Here is a 15,084-nt window from a genome sequence, read left to right as displayed (position 1 = left end):
ATCAAAGGTCAAAAGAACAGCTCTTCACCATGCGTCAGTCATTTAAAAGGTAAGATTAAGGCAGAAAATCAAAGAGCTAGCAACAGGATAAAGCTTTTCATATTTAGGTCACCAATCTCTCTGGCAGCAACTCAGAACTTAAGTTTATGTTATCCCAAGTAAAACAAGATAGTAGGTATTCCTCCAAGTCCTAATGAACAGATGTTTCCACCACTAATGGCATCACCAGTTACTGCAGTGCACCAGTTCTGAAATCCATAGGCTGACCTTTCACTGCGCTTTGACACAAATGCAGCAATAAGACTATCATACACAGATAATAAAGAGAGGCTTATGCTTACATGACACAGAAACTGAATCTTGGCCTTGAATTTTCCCCTCCTCTTGTTTCCAAGGCAAGTCTTTCCAGATTAAGGTTAAGGCAAAGTAACGTAACAGCAAACCACTGTCAGAAAGGTTGGTCTTGTCCCCCTCCACCCTTCAGGTTCTGCCCCCTTCTTTCAGTCAGGTCTACACTGATCACACCACTGAAGAGCAATTCTGTTCCACTTGCTAATACCAAAAAACACTTTTTACTGTTTTGTAGGTTAGCTCTGTGTCAGATCAACAAGATGAATTCATCCGGCAATCATACACACGCAACCCTATACAAAGAGACAGAGTGGCAAGACTGCTCTTCTGGGGACAGCCCACAGTTATACTAGATTAGGTGTAACATGAAACCGCATCCCGTGTGTCAAGGAAGCCATGTAGCTATCAGTCAAGCTGAATATATTCCAGGCAGAGAACAATCCTCAGCAATGACAACATCCCAGCACCCCCACCAAAAAAGTCTCTCTCGCGCGATCTCTTTCAGAGATATCGAGTTTACTAAAAGCAAAAGGCAGCAGAAACAAAAATTCCTCTCATTCTGATATTCCAAAATATGGGCTTTGAACTACTCTAAAAGTGCACTGAAGTCACTTATAAAGCTAGATTATACTAAACTCTACTCCAAATCAGTAATGTGTCCTTATAAGTCATTTGCAGTTACATTCCTAATGTCATCTGAAACAAGCCATTGAATATGTTCCAGGCAAGCCACATCTCCACTGTCCAGCCTACTGTTTAACCACTTTAAGTACTGTGTTTAATTTACAAAGTTTAAACAGGAAGAGGGGACTAAATTTATAGAGATTAAGGAATAGAGGACAGCAAAAATGCAATTCATGATCCATACATCATTTCTTCTAGTGCCCCTGCAAGAGACATGGATCTGCAGGAAGGCAAGTGGGTGATAATTAGGGACAGTTGGGAACATTGTTTGTTTCCTCCTAGAGAAGGCAGCAGTTCAGGTCTCTAAGGATAAATCAAATTTCTTAACCAGATGGAAGACATTTTATTTTCAAAGATAAACCATACAACAACGGACCACAGAAAGGAAGGAGCCAATTCACAACAGCAACATGAAAACAAAATTACTAGAGATTGTAAAGAGGAGTTCTCATCAAAATCTGCCCTTACAAAGAGCCTCATGTTGCATCAGAACTTGCACCACATCCCACTACAGTCAATTCAAAGATACTTTTATTGGCAAAACAAGCTCTACAAGTGTTACCCACATGTAAGAGACAGCACACGAGTTTCTCCCAGAAAAGGATTCAATATATGAAGCGCCTGCTTCCACAAGGGTTTCAACAGAGAAAGCTACATGGCATGGAGTCATCTCTCCAATGATAGGAATGAAAATATTCCAAGGAATAATGGTTTATTTCTAGTAAGATAAATGTTTTCTTGCTCTCTCTAATTTTCTTCTGCATTTTACTCACAGGATTAGAAGACCTCCTTCCCAGTCTCCCCACTCACTTCTCTTTCCCAGTCATTTACAGTTTGATTTATGGTGTTCTCCCTGTTTCCAGTCAAAGTTGCACATGCCAGTTCAGTACTTTGTAAAAGTCTGACTTGGTTTTGCATATTTCATTAAGTACTATCTGCCAGCGCAATAACCCTGTGCAAGAGCTTGTTACTGTCTAGTTGGCTACTAGGTTTGGACCGTTCTTTACAAAAACTTGTGTTCTGGTTTAGATTTAGACTAGTTTCTCAAGCGCTGTTTGAGTTTGGATTAAGTTATTTGCTCCATCAGCCTCAAAAGGAGTGCCAAGTCCCAGAAGCAATGTTTTCATAGGAATGGACAGCATTTTTATCTGGTTTCAGTGCATGTTTCTCTAGCATGTTTAGATTGAGGCAGCTTTTGCTGCTTTGGCTGAGGTAGTACCAGAAACAAGTCTTTTTATGCAAACATCAGCAACAGAAATCCTCCCAATTCTACTCCGTAGCCATCACTACATAGATGTCATAGATATAGTTTTACCATGTCTTTGCAGATCTGAAAATAAAAAAAGTTAGGTTCCATTTGGTTACAATGTAAAAATATGCAGAGCTCTGGAGTTCATTCCTGTGGGAGTCAATGTTTAATTTGCCACCAAGTAGTACAGCAGGAAAATCTATATTGTATTCACAGATCCCAGGGTTTGACTAGTTCAGATGTGGCTCACTTGCTAGGATTACCACACGACCAGCAGAGCCACATGGGCACAGAGGTTTCTGTGTGCTAGGGCTCCTGAGGCTGAATAGGGGGCTGTAAAGGGACCCTGCTGCATGCCTAGCTCAGCCCAGCCCCAGCCTCAGCCAGCAGGGAATAACTCTCTCTCAAGAGAGCTATCGTCATTTCCCTCCTGTGAGCCACTCCTCGCACTCAGCTTATACTCATCTCTATAGGGAAGAACCATACAGCGCATACCTTGAAGACTTTGGCATGTAGCTTGCAAGGTCAAAAATGTTGGCTCCCTAGGCATATCTGGTCTTCTGTGGCACAACTCAGGTGGCCCTCCTTCCTCACAACACTTTAATAGACAGTTTTAGCATTCCCCACCACATTTATTTTAAGATCTTGAAATATGGGATGTAGAGCACGTTGCTATGACATCTTCCAAAAAAAAGCCCAAAACAAACCCAGATATCACTCCACATCTTTCCGAGATTAACCTGCAGGACCAATGCATTACAGTACATCAGCTAGCAAACGTAGGTGTTTTGGCAGCTTTCCCAGTCACTTAATCGGAAGCCTGAGCTCAGAGGCTGTTTTGCCTGAGCGGGTAAGTCAAGATGTACATACCAAAGATGTCATCTCTGTCTCACCCCCTTCCTTGCTTGAAGGCCTCTGTCTGAGTTCATTACTGTTTATTTTTATCCTGCAGTTGATGAATTGTACATAGGTTTAATTTGCTCTATATCTCTCGTTAGTTCCATACTGTAACCATGTTAGAGTTAGTCCTGAGTGCCAGAGTAAGTCAAACAGGGATTCTGGCAAGTGTTTAAAGTAGGCAAGTGCCTGCCTCCACCCTCTTCTCTGCCAGACTGCTCAAAAGCATCTGTAACACAAAAACTGCTCATGGGTCTTTTCTCAGAAAGTAATCATCTGAGCCTCTCTTCTTTCTCCAGCTCTAGTGCTCTAGCGTTACTGCTATCAAGAGTTTGCTTCTCCAGCAGAACCACCAATAAAATGTTACTAGGTAATATTGTAGGAATTCTAATTTTTGAACACTCCGTTCCAGCTTCAGTGTTTGCCTCTCAACTTCTGAAGAGTCATGGGTGAAGAAAGAACCACATGAGCAAGAAGGGGGTGCAAAAAAAAAAAAAAAATCTAGGGATAACGATTGGAAAACTTAACCTAATAAATTTGCTTATTTTGTTCTATTTTGGAATTTGCACTAAAAGCAACAGAAGATTACAGTTTTTCATCTTCCAGTTCGCAGAAGGCAGGTCACAAACAAGAGAAACACAGAGGGAAAAAAATGGCTTTTCTGTGAGCAGATGAGCAATTTCAAGCCAAAGAAGTTTGTAGTGGAGGGTTGCAGAAGGCAGGGCTCAACAAGGTTCTGCTTCAACAGAGTACGTTCTAGGCAGAAAAAAAGCCTTTGTGCACTAATAACATAGAAATTACTTGACAAAACCTCCAAAGAAACAAAGAAGACAAGCCTTCCCTTCCAGAGCTGAGGCACAGGCAGTGCATCCACAGATAAAAAAAAAAACCTTAGGCCTGGAAAAAATGCCTAAAAGTTTTCTGTTGTTTAAGGTAATGCTGACTGCAGGTCTGAATTCTTTCTTACACCCCAAAATTGCGGTGAACAAAAGCCTACAGAGGGTGTTGATTCATGAGCAGTGATGGATCAAATTGGAACAACAGATGAGGTTACCACCCTTGTGGAGGAGACATCTTAACCACTCATGAATCAGCTGCTCATGACTCAACAGCCTCTCACAGCTGCTGTTCACTGCTTGCCTGTGTACATGAAAAGTCAGACCCACAGTCTTCCCTAAAGCACAGTAAAAACAGCAAAGAGCAGTAACCTCGCCAATCGGCCCAGCTTAGTCCTTCGCTGCTTCCAAGTCAACACCCAAGAAAAATTCCTTCACCAGTTCAACTCTACAGGGACACAGCCTTCAACTCAAACTGCTCCTTCCTTGTATTAAACTTGGATCTGTTTGCAGGGCAACTACTAGCACTCTTGTCAGGAGACTCAACCTTTCCAGCAAGCTGTGCTCTCCCCTCCTGCTGCAAGAAGCTGCAGCAGAACAGCTTGCTCAAAAGTTGCATGCTGATGCAGCAACCCCTCCAGGCCACAAGCAGTTTGGGCCACAAATACCAAACACAGGAGTCTTCGCTCTAAGGTGACAGATAAAAATCACTGATGCAGCTCTCCTGAAGTATAGTTAAACATTCCCAAAGGGCCCTCTTCCATTCAGACAGCCCAGTATGCAGGGTTGTCAGAGACCTCAATAAGGACTGCTTTGAAATCTGTATAGTCTCCCACCAACCTACTTCCACTTTATGCCTTCTAAGGGTTAGACACCGAGTACTTTGTTGGGGATCCATGACTAAAATGCACATAGACCACCAGCATTCCTATTTGCCAGAGGCTATCCTTTGCTACTTCTTGGTTGTTCAAGCCTCCAGAATGGCAACCTCCAAACTATCTCCCTTTCCCATACTCCATACTCTCCAAACTTCTTCCACAGCCAGAACCATTATGTTTTTCCTCATGCTAGTAAGTGCTATGCTGATCAGGGCCCCATCTAAGAGTAGGGGCATGTCCTCAAACAGTAAGAAACTCACCTCAGACTTTTCAAAAGTAAGAGGCTCCAAAATCACAGTGAGAGGAACAAAAACCTCTGAGGCCTAATAAAACCTCTTTCCTAAATTTATCAGACCTGAAACAGTTGCAAGCTCTGAATCACAAAGAAAGGACAGCAATAAAGCTGGCTTGCTCTTATCAAATGCAGTTTTAACTTGAAGATTATCCCACCTCCTGGTCAGTCCTCAGAGGCTCAGAGCAGAAACAGCAAATGGTAATCCTGAGATTTCTCATTTTTTGCCCTGCCCTCAGAGTTGCAAAAAAAGGATTTGACTATTCAGCATTTATGGAAATTCAGAAGTAAAACTGGGTGGAAGCAGAAAGAAAAAAAAAAAGAGAGAGAGAGGGAAGGTGTGTCTTTGTTTTATTCTAATCCTAGATCCCATGAGACACTTTTCTACAGAGAATGGCTGCACCTTAGGCAAGAGCCTCTCCCAGACACCACCAGCTGTCACCAAATCAAATGAACTGACAGAGCTGGAGATTCAGGCTAAAAGAGCAGAGCACATGTTTCACTTTGACCTTCTTAAATAGTCACACAATACTTCTTATGATCCTTTCAGAGAATGAGGCTGGAAACACCGCATGTCTATGTTGTAACAGTTCTCTCTGCTAGTTGGTCCTTCATGTAGTGACTCTTAACGGAGAAGAAGAAGAGAGGCAGCATCCTTTTCCAGGAAAAGTGTTGTTTTCTGCCACCGATCCTGTTGCTTCTGTATCCAGATTCCTTCCTAAACCCAGAGTAATCTCCTGTTCTTACTTTAGGCCTTTTTCCAGACAATCATCTCCAACCTCCTGGCTTCTCTCCTTGACTCTGCTCTCTCATTTCATACACACTTCCAGGCAGGACTGTCCTCCAAACATCTTCCTGCACATCCCACTCCAAAATCCTTCTGGCTGCAGGCACTTCCAAGCCCAACAGCTCCCTCATTCCACTGCTGCAGATAGCTCCATCACTACCTTTATCTCACAGGCTCACCTTCTGTCTCAGCAACTATGCCAACATCAGTCTCCCTTTCCACCTCTGCCTTCCATTGCTAAGCTCCTGATATTTTATAAAATCACTCCATTTGGACAGGGACTCTACTGTTAGGGTCCCTAACAAGTTGTCTCACCTTCCTTTAAAGCTTTACTAAAGATAATTCTTTCCCCAGCTCAGCAGTTAAATTCTGATCACTGCTCCTCTCCACTTTTACAACATCCATCTTTTATACTACCTGATTAACAACAACTCCTGCCATCAGATCTCATACAATTTCTACATTTCAATCTCTATCTGGCTCTTCTGTTCATTTGCCAGCTCAAACTCTTGGATCTCATTTTCAAAATGTGTTTCTTTGCTTCTGCAAAATCTGTACTCCTATAAAAATCTGTACTCCTATATCCCCCTTCCTTTCTTCTCATGGTTTATGCTACTCTTACACCTGCTTCTTAATCTTCATTTCCCCAGTTACCAGTTTTCTGTAGTTTTCCATGCCACCTCTTACCCACGGGAACCCTCTCTATTCTTGTTCTAGGAACTGATTGGAAAGAAAAACTTTCAGAAATGCTTCCCATTAAACCAAATCTAAAGGAAATTTAATTAGAAAGCTCTGCTATTTTAATATTGGACCTTATCTATCACACCAAAATTATCATAGCCCTGATCTTTATCAGATGTCAGGTGTCTAATTTAGACTACAAACCCTTCCAGGCAAATGTAGCCTCTTCCTCCATGTTACACATAGCCACTTAGACCCCTCCTTAAGGTAAGAAAAAATAGCTCAGAAATTTGAACAACTTGTTTTTGCCAAGACCAGTTCCACTCCATTCAGCAGGACTTGGGGATGACCAGAGAATTTAAAAGTACTCATGCTTTGAAAAGTCACAAAGGCAAGAACGTTTTTTTTTCCCCCAAACAGAAGTAATGTCTGATCACATCTGAGAAGAGAGAAACTGAGTATAGACTGTACTTCAAAAGTTTTTCCATGGTACCTCTGGCCCCTTCCTGTCTCAAGTCCCCAAAGCCATCACTTATTCCCTTCAAAACAGCAGGAGTGTTGCTTCTTTTTTCTTCCCTCTCCAGAAAAGGCTCGGCAGAAATAAACCTCGAATGATAAATTATGCACCACCTTTGTGTGGCTGCCTCTTGGCCAGACGGGAAATTTTTCTCCCAAGGTCTTTTGTTTCGAGCTTTGATCCCAGCATTGGATCCGCTCTGTTCAGCACTCCCTCGGCATGGAGGTGAAGGGAGAGCTGACACAGGCCAAGTTCAGGCTTACTGCAAGTCACAGCCACATCTTCCATTAGCCTGGTTCCCCTCCCCCTTCCAAACTGGAACTGTCCTTGAGTTTGAAAAGGTCCTATTAAACATTTTCCAGGGGGCCTTACAGAGGATACATTTTTTTGATAGATGCTGGGACTAAAGGAGGAGGATTTCTAAGTACAGGGAAATAATGGAGCTTGTTCTAATGGGTTTAAGAGATGCCTGGGGGCACCAAGTAGGTTTCTTCTCTGCAAATCAAAAACACAGACCAGAAAATGGAGCCGAACAACTAAACGCCAGGAAGCAGGGAAATCAAGCTCTATTTAACTGCTGCTCTTGGTTACAGCCAACTTTAGACTGCTTGGAAAAACAGCACACACACACATCACTGGCACAAACTTAACAGGAGAAAACAAAGAGACAACAGGGGTCAAACTGGGGGTGGCAAGTAGGAGAAGGAGGCAAAGCTGGGTCCCCACCCCCTACCAGAGAGCTGGATCAATTATCCTTGAATACTAACAAGATTTCTGATTAAAGAACTGCTGCTATGCAATAGAAACAGAAAGCTCCAGCAGCCGGGAGGGGCTGTCAGGCAGGAACAAAGAGACACAGAAGACTATGCCCTGCTAGGGCATACCGAGGAAGTCACCATGCTGGTAGCCAGGAGATGGGTCTCCCCTCCTGAAGTCAGGACAATGTCTCACTGCTGAGGACTAACTCCATGAGTACAACTTCACCCAGACACTATAGAACTTGGGTTCTGTTTTCAGGCAAACATGTTCTCTGCTAGAAGTTTTGCTGGGCAACATTTCTTTGAACAACTTCATCAGTACAGTGCAGTGAAGTGAATTTTATTCTCATCCTAACCCGTCCAGGGGAAATAGCTGATGCTTCCTTGTTCTGAATATTACAGCAACATCAGAAGCTGCTATTAACTTATTTCAGCTTGAGAAACAAGAGCCTAAACTGCCTTTGGTCATACCTCCTTTTTGACAAAATTACAATTTGCAGTACAAACATTTAATATACATATACAGTGTTATCCCTTAAACTTAATGGTTTGTGACCTGCTGATTATTGGTTAAATACAGAAAGATCTAATGCCCTAAGAAGAATCTCATGAAAAACAGAAGCTTCTGCTATTAATTCTAACAGCCCAAAGTCTGTGCTAAAATTTAAGGAACCTGATATAGGTATGGATTTTATGCCATCAGAACGAGGCCCCTGACAGTTCAATCCCTCTTTGGGGGGGTGGGGGGGGAAGAAAAGAAAAAAAAGAAAGAAAAGAAACATAATTCCTTGATTTGGAGAGTTTCAGACACCTACAATTTATCAAGGCAAAACTCCACGAACACCAGCTCTATTTGAGGTTAATGAAGTCTTTATGAACACTTCTTTTCCTGCCCTTGCATAGCAGATCTCCTTTCGTCCAGGTTCGTAACAGTCGAGAAGGAGTTCCGCTCCTGGCAGAACCATTGACTGCAGCTCAAGAGTCTCTCAGACTAGATGCACAAGCTGGACTACTTCAGCATTTAACAGGCATCCTGCATAACGGAGGCAAAAATGACTGCAAGCTGAAAAACCTGAACAGAAACTCTTCCACAACAGGAAAACAGCCAAACACTCCCAAAATAACAGTCCCAGAGCCAGCAGGTATACAGACTGAATAAACTCACAAGCCTGTGGAATCACAAGTCCCTGAACCATATATTTATTATTTCTATCTTCAGTACAGGGCAATCCAGATCTGCAGGGAAGAAGATACCAAAAGAAGAGATTCAAGAAACAGCCTTTGCACAGTATAGACAAAGTACCATAAGAGAGTAATGCCTAAAGTAACAGCCATGTCAAAGAACCACATCCACTGCAGACCCAAAAGCAAGAGCCTAACCATCAGGCGCATTAGATTCATGGATGACAATCACAATTAGTGTTCTCCACCAGGATCTGTGTGAAATACAGACAGCCACTAAATACAGTATGCCAATTAATGCAGAGCGTTTGCTGCATGCCAGAACTCCAGCTCTAGATGTTATATCAGGTAAAGCCAGACGGCTTTAAAGGGAGATTGTCAGCTTAAATAAATATATATGTATCTCACCTTGTTACCTAAAACCCTTTCAGAAAACATGAAAAATAACTAAGGGAGAAATAACAGAGGACTAGAGAAATAAAGCATCCACTTTTATGATACACTGACTTTGACAACACTTTTATAGATTCACCATTTCCAATGGAGAGTCAGTGAAATTTCTGCTGTTTCATGGATGTTTTGATCATCAGCAAGAGAAGTATTATTAAAAAAGAAATAGCTGCAAGAAATGGCAGAATAATTCAATGGATGTGTAGGACATGCACTTACTTTTAACCTATTTTTAAAACCTTAACTAGATTTCAAGATAACATCTCTTTATCAGCTTTTATAAAGTGTTATGAAGCATATATTCCATTGTGTTCAATGGTAAGTTGCATTCTAGGGCAAATGGAGTTGGCCTTGGGCAAGACAATTTCTGCTTCACTTCCCACATCTACAAAACAAGGATAATATTTGCCTATTTCACAAGAGTACAGGAAGATTCAAGAGGACTATCAGACTAGAGATCGTTCTCATAAAATGAATGTTCTTAATTATTTTTAATGTTAATTTCACTAATCTGGAGAACTAGCAGTTTTTAGGAGTAAAAATAAAATACATGCTCCTTAATTTCTTTTCCTAGTTAACATACAGCAAGTCCTGCATTCTGGTTTGAACTACAAACAACTGGATAATGTTTGTATACAACCACATTTTCTTTTGTAACTTCAAGCAGACAGTAGAGAAACAGCTCCAAGTCTTCTTAAATCCCATTTTGTGGCCCACATGAACAGACCATTTCTCTTCAAGGTTCACAAGATACTCTGGAAATACAAGCACTTTACATAACTAAGTGCCTATTAATTTTGTTGCTGCATACACCCACACTCCCAGGACACAAGAAGGGATTCTCTGTTGCAGAAAGCAATGGTAAAGCACGTAATTGAAAGCATTCAAAAAGAGAATATAAAAGAATGTTGTTTAACTACACTAAATAAATGAAACAATAATGTTAATTTCACGGTGGAAAATTATGCTTTTCCATCATTGCTAGCACGTTTTAGTATAGACAGAATTGTCAAAAAAAAAAAAAAAAAAAAAGAAAGAAAAAGCCACAACTTTTTGGGCCTCCTGCAGCATCTTGTTTCACTTTAGGAGAGCATTTTCACCACTTTGACAAAAAGAAGCAGTGAAGATAGATTTCATAATCATCACAGGTCAGGAATATCACCCAACCTAATGACCAGTAAAGCTGTGGACCCTCAGCACGCCCAAGAGGGAGAGCATTATCAGCTCCAGACTGACAACAGGCAAATGAGCGTTTTGGGACTGGCTCAGAACTGTAGAATCAGCAGCAATGCCAAGTACACACAGTACAGATCTCAATTCCCAGCGCAAACTATTTCCTCTGTAGAGGTATCATATCCAAGTCTGTGTCTCCAAAAACGTAGTCAAGAGGTTTGGCAAGTGAAACTCTGAAATTAGCCATTTATTTTTCTGGCAGAGATCCAGGAGCTACAATGGCAAGCACATCACCCAAACAGGTTCTGTGACATTCTGTATTTATCCTAATATAAACTGTCACATCATCAGACCCTTCTTCTTCACCATGCACCAGCACTGCATGGCATTAACTTAAATCTCTCTCTATACCTTCTTTTTACCTGAAAGGCACTTTTCCAAGAATTCCAGACACCGACAGATCTTTTTTGGGCACTAACTTCTCCAGTTTTAATGGCTACCATCCACCAATAGAAGGTCAAAGCTCAATCTTGCAGACTGGTTTGCTAATGCACGCCTTTACATTCCCCTGCATGGATGTACAGCGGTAAATGACTCAGTCCTTTTAACATTTGTTATAATTTACCTGTGCAGCATCCCAAGTTCTGTGGGTGCAGATGCTTTATGCCAGTTAAGCTGTACACCATCGCCACAGCTACTTCTGTGGGACAATGATGAAAAAGACTCTGCAGGAGCTAAAGGGTGGGGACTAGGAATACCAGCTCATCACAGTCTTTGGCATCTTCTCTGCCACCTCCACCCTAACACCTTCTCATCCTTTTCCTTGCTTCAAAGGACAACATTGTTCAGAAATTATGTTCTTACTAAAAAGCATACCTTCTTGCGAAGGAAAGAGGATACTCACTCCTGGTGCAGTTGGCACACCCCATCATAAACTCGTGTTCACTTGACAAGAGGATACAGAAAAGTGCACCGATGGGGAAACTGAAGAGAAACAAACTGCCATAAACATCATCCCAGAGACATCAAGGCACAACCACCTACTAGCAAACCCGCACTTTACAATCAGACATCCCCCACAAGGCTGTTAACAGTCCAGACACATTAACTAGGAGCACCTGGGTAACAACCAAAATGAAAACACATCTAGATCTGCACCTACACTAAGATGTACACTTTAGATCTTTCTCATTCCTAAATAGCAGCTAAACAAACACCTGTGTGGCACTTGGGAACTTACAGTACCTCTGGTTACTAAAAAGCAGATTTTCTGATACACAGAACTGCAATCCTGTACTCAGCCTTTCCAAGCTAGTTTAACACCTTCTTCAAAGCTGCATGCAATTAGGTTTCTCGCTAGAAAAGAAATAATATTACTTGAAACCCAAACCCCAGGTGATTGTGCCCCAGAGGCAATACTTGTAGAACGATGGAGGTCAGCGGCACTACTGCAAATGCTTCCTGTAATTTCAGAGGAGCATAGGAGAAAACGGATGGGTGAAATTATACAGCAGCTGCCAAAGGAGCGAAGGGAGGGAAACGAGGTACATATCTCCTCTTCACTCAGCTCCCCTCCCCCAAAAGCCTTCCAACTCTTTATAAACAATGCGAGAAGTGTTTAGATGTTTTCTGCTCTACCGGGCGCACTTGTAAAATAAAGCAGTACCGCACACAGGGAAGAATTAGCAATTGCTTTTCAGTTGATAGAGCAGCCACAAAGATAAGTTTTCACGGGCGAGACTTCGCGGGGCTGCTCCGCCGCTCGCTAATGCTGCGGCCAATCCCTCCCCCGGCCCCGTCGCGACTATTTTTGGTCCCGCTCCTCCCTTGCCCCGCTCCGCCAGGGCGCTCCGGGAGGGCTCCCGGCCCCCGCGGCGGCGAGGCAGGTAGCTCGGGGCGCCGCCGCGGAGCCGGGCTGCGCCTTTAAGGGGCCCGCGGCGGCGGTGCGCGGCTGCATTCCTGCTCCGCGGCGGCGGCTGTCCCGACACGCCGGGCAGGGCAGCCGCCGAGGCAACCTGCGCGCCCGCCCCGGCCCGCGCGGCGCGGCGAGGCGCTCGCTCCGCGGGAACAAAGCCCGCGCCGCCGCCGCCGCCGCCGCCGAACTTCCGCGGGGCAGCGGCTGCGTGCGCGGCGGGGACCCCCCGCTGCCCGGCGGCGGCGCTGCCCCGGCACCCGCGCCCCAGCCCGCCCGGGACCCCGCCGGCCCCAGCCCGGAGCGGGACGGGGCACGGACAAAGCGTGGCGGCGCGGGCAGGTGAGCGGCCGGGGCAGGGCTCCCCGCCGCGGCTCCGGGACGGCGGCCGGGGGCGCCGCGGCAGCCGCTTACCTCTGGCACGGAGCAGGGCTCCCAGCAGCAGCAGCAGCAGCAGCAGCAGCAGCGGAGGCGCGGGCAGGAGGCAGCCCCCGCCGCGCCGCCTCATGGTGGCAGCGCCCCGGCCCCGCGCCCGCGCCGCCTGCCGCGACGTCCCGGGCTCCTCCTGCGCGCAGCGTCCCGGCCCGGCCTCCGCGCACCGGCGGCCGTCGCTCGCTCGCTCGCTCGCTCCGCAGCCGCGGCAGCTCCCGGGCTGGGGGCTCGCTGCCCGCTCCGCTCCGCCCGGCCCAGGCCCGGCCCCGGAGGAGGAGCCCCGCCGGGGCAGCCCCCGCCCCGCTCCCCCCGCGCCCGGGCACTTCGCAAACTTTCCGCGCGGCAGAGGCGGTCCCGGGGCCGCGGCGAGCCCCCTCCGCCGCCCCGCCCCGCCGCGGCGAGCCCCCGGGCTGCTGCCGCGGCCCGGCCGCGAGCGGCGGCTTCCCCCGGGCGGGAGGGCGCCGTGCGCCGGCGGCGCCGGGGCTGCGGCTGGCAGCGCGGCTCCCTCCAGCTCGCCGCCCGGTGCGGGGCCCCTCTCGCGGGGGCCCTCCGGGAGCGGAGCGGTTCTCGCGGGCTTTGCGGCCGCTTCCCAGCCTGCGCCAGTTGCCCGCACCCGAGGCAAAGGGCAGAGCCGCTGCCCCGTCCCCGCTTGCCGCGCACCGCTCAGAAACTCGCAGCCTCTGACGCATCTCGTTCCCAGGTCCTCCGCCCCGTATGCCTGCTGGTGTCCACGAGAACCATCTGGTCCCCCCCCAGTTTCCTGGCAAGTGCTCTGGTACCTGGTGTCTGGAGACAGCTGATTATGTAAGAATCTCAGATATCCTAAAAAAGGGCCACGGTCATAGCCCCTATGAGTAGAAATCAACACTTGGGCAAGTGTCTCATGTACCTCCTGGTTTCTGTGCTGTATTTAAAAGCAGACAGGCTTTCACTGGATATCACTGTTAAAGCCAGTTTTATGATCCTCTGTGAGGCGACTTGACATTTCAATACAAGGGTCGACAATGCAAGAAACTTTGGTTAAATAGTTAATCTCAGTTGATTTCAAAGTACTAATTTGAACAGAAAGCTGATTCAGACAGTCCAAAGCCAGGACCACAGGAGAAGATGGGAATTTTGTCAAATTGACACCAAAGGGCCAGTGTTAGGAACGGTCTTATTTAAAGCCTTCACAAAGATGAATCCAGAGGAAGCTGCAATTATTCCTCTCCTTTAAAGAATCGCAGGAGCAACTAAACAGCACATCATGTGAGTGAGACAGTTCTGCCATTCCTATTAATCAAGTGTAAAATAGTGAAGACAAAGGATATTATCAAAAACATCAGCAAACCATTAGAACGGGGACTAATTCTTGACAAACTGAGCTCAATCTGAAGAAAAAATAATCTGAAACAGAGCTTCACTGAGAAGGAGAACTCCCCAGAGCAGGAATTCCATAAGAAACAGTAAGTAGCAAACCAAACAGAAGTTTACAATATATGGCTTCAAAAATTAAAAAAATGCAGTCTTTTTGCTTTTGATGCAGCATCACTGCATCAAGATAGGAGTATGTCCCTTCTACATAGCATCAGTGCAACTGCACCTACGCTATGGCATTGAATTCTGTGTATTTGTAGACAAACTGTACAAAGTTGCAGAAACGTAACAACAAAAATAGGTAGCCAGAGGGACTGATTTGGGTGGAGAGATTAAAAAATCTCACTGTGCTAACCTTGACTGGGAAGCAGTGACAGAATGAGCCATGAAAAGAATATGCAATTATTGTAAAGGAATAAACTCCAAGGTACCAGAGCTTAAGATGACAGAAGTGTCAGAGAACAGTGGGCTGAAGTTAAGGAAAAGAAGATGTTAACATCATTCTGACTGAGGGTTGGCTGGCCGGCTTGTTGACTAACATGTAAGACCTTTCCATTGTTTCATCTCTCTAAAAATACAGGGCAACGTCACCAAAACTTGTCTACCAGTGTGAGTATAAATCAGAGGAGCCCTGCTGACTTCAAGTTCA

The 15,084-nt window shown here is 45.3% G+C and overlaps 1 protein-coding gene across 1 annotated transcript in view; it reads right to left on the bottom strand.

The window, feature by feature from the left end:
* The window catches only part of LRP4 (LDL receptor related protein 4), an 85,882-nt gene extending 72,727 nt beyond the window's left edge, over positions 1-13,155 (bottom strand). Inside the window, exon 1 of the mRNA XM_067295668.1 lies at positions 13,062-13,155. Coding sequence (XP_067151769.1) covers positions 13,062-13,155 — 94 coding nt within the window. The remainder of the gene's footprint in view (positions 1-13,061) is intronic.
* Between the last annotated feature and the right edge of the window lie 1,929 nt (positions 13,156-15,084).

This window comes from Apteryx mantelli, chromosome 4, assembly GCF_036417845.1.
Source record: "Apteryx mantelli isolate bAptMan1 chromosome 4, bAptMan1.hap1, whole genome shotgun sequence".
Classification (NCBI taxonomy): domain Eukaryota; kingdom Metazoa; phylum Chordata; class Aves; order Apterygiformes; family Apterygidae; genus Apteryx; species Apteryx mantelli.
The sequence above is the reverse complement of the archived record's forward strand: the minus strand, read 5'-3'. Positions and strand labels throughout refer to the sequence as shown.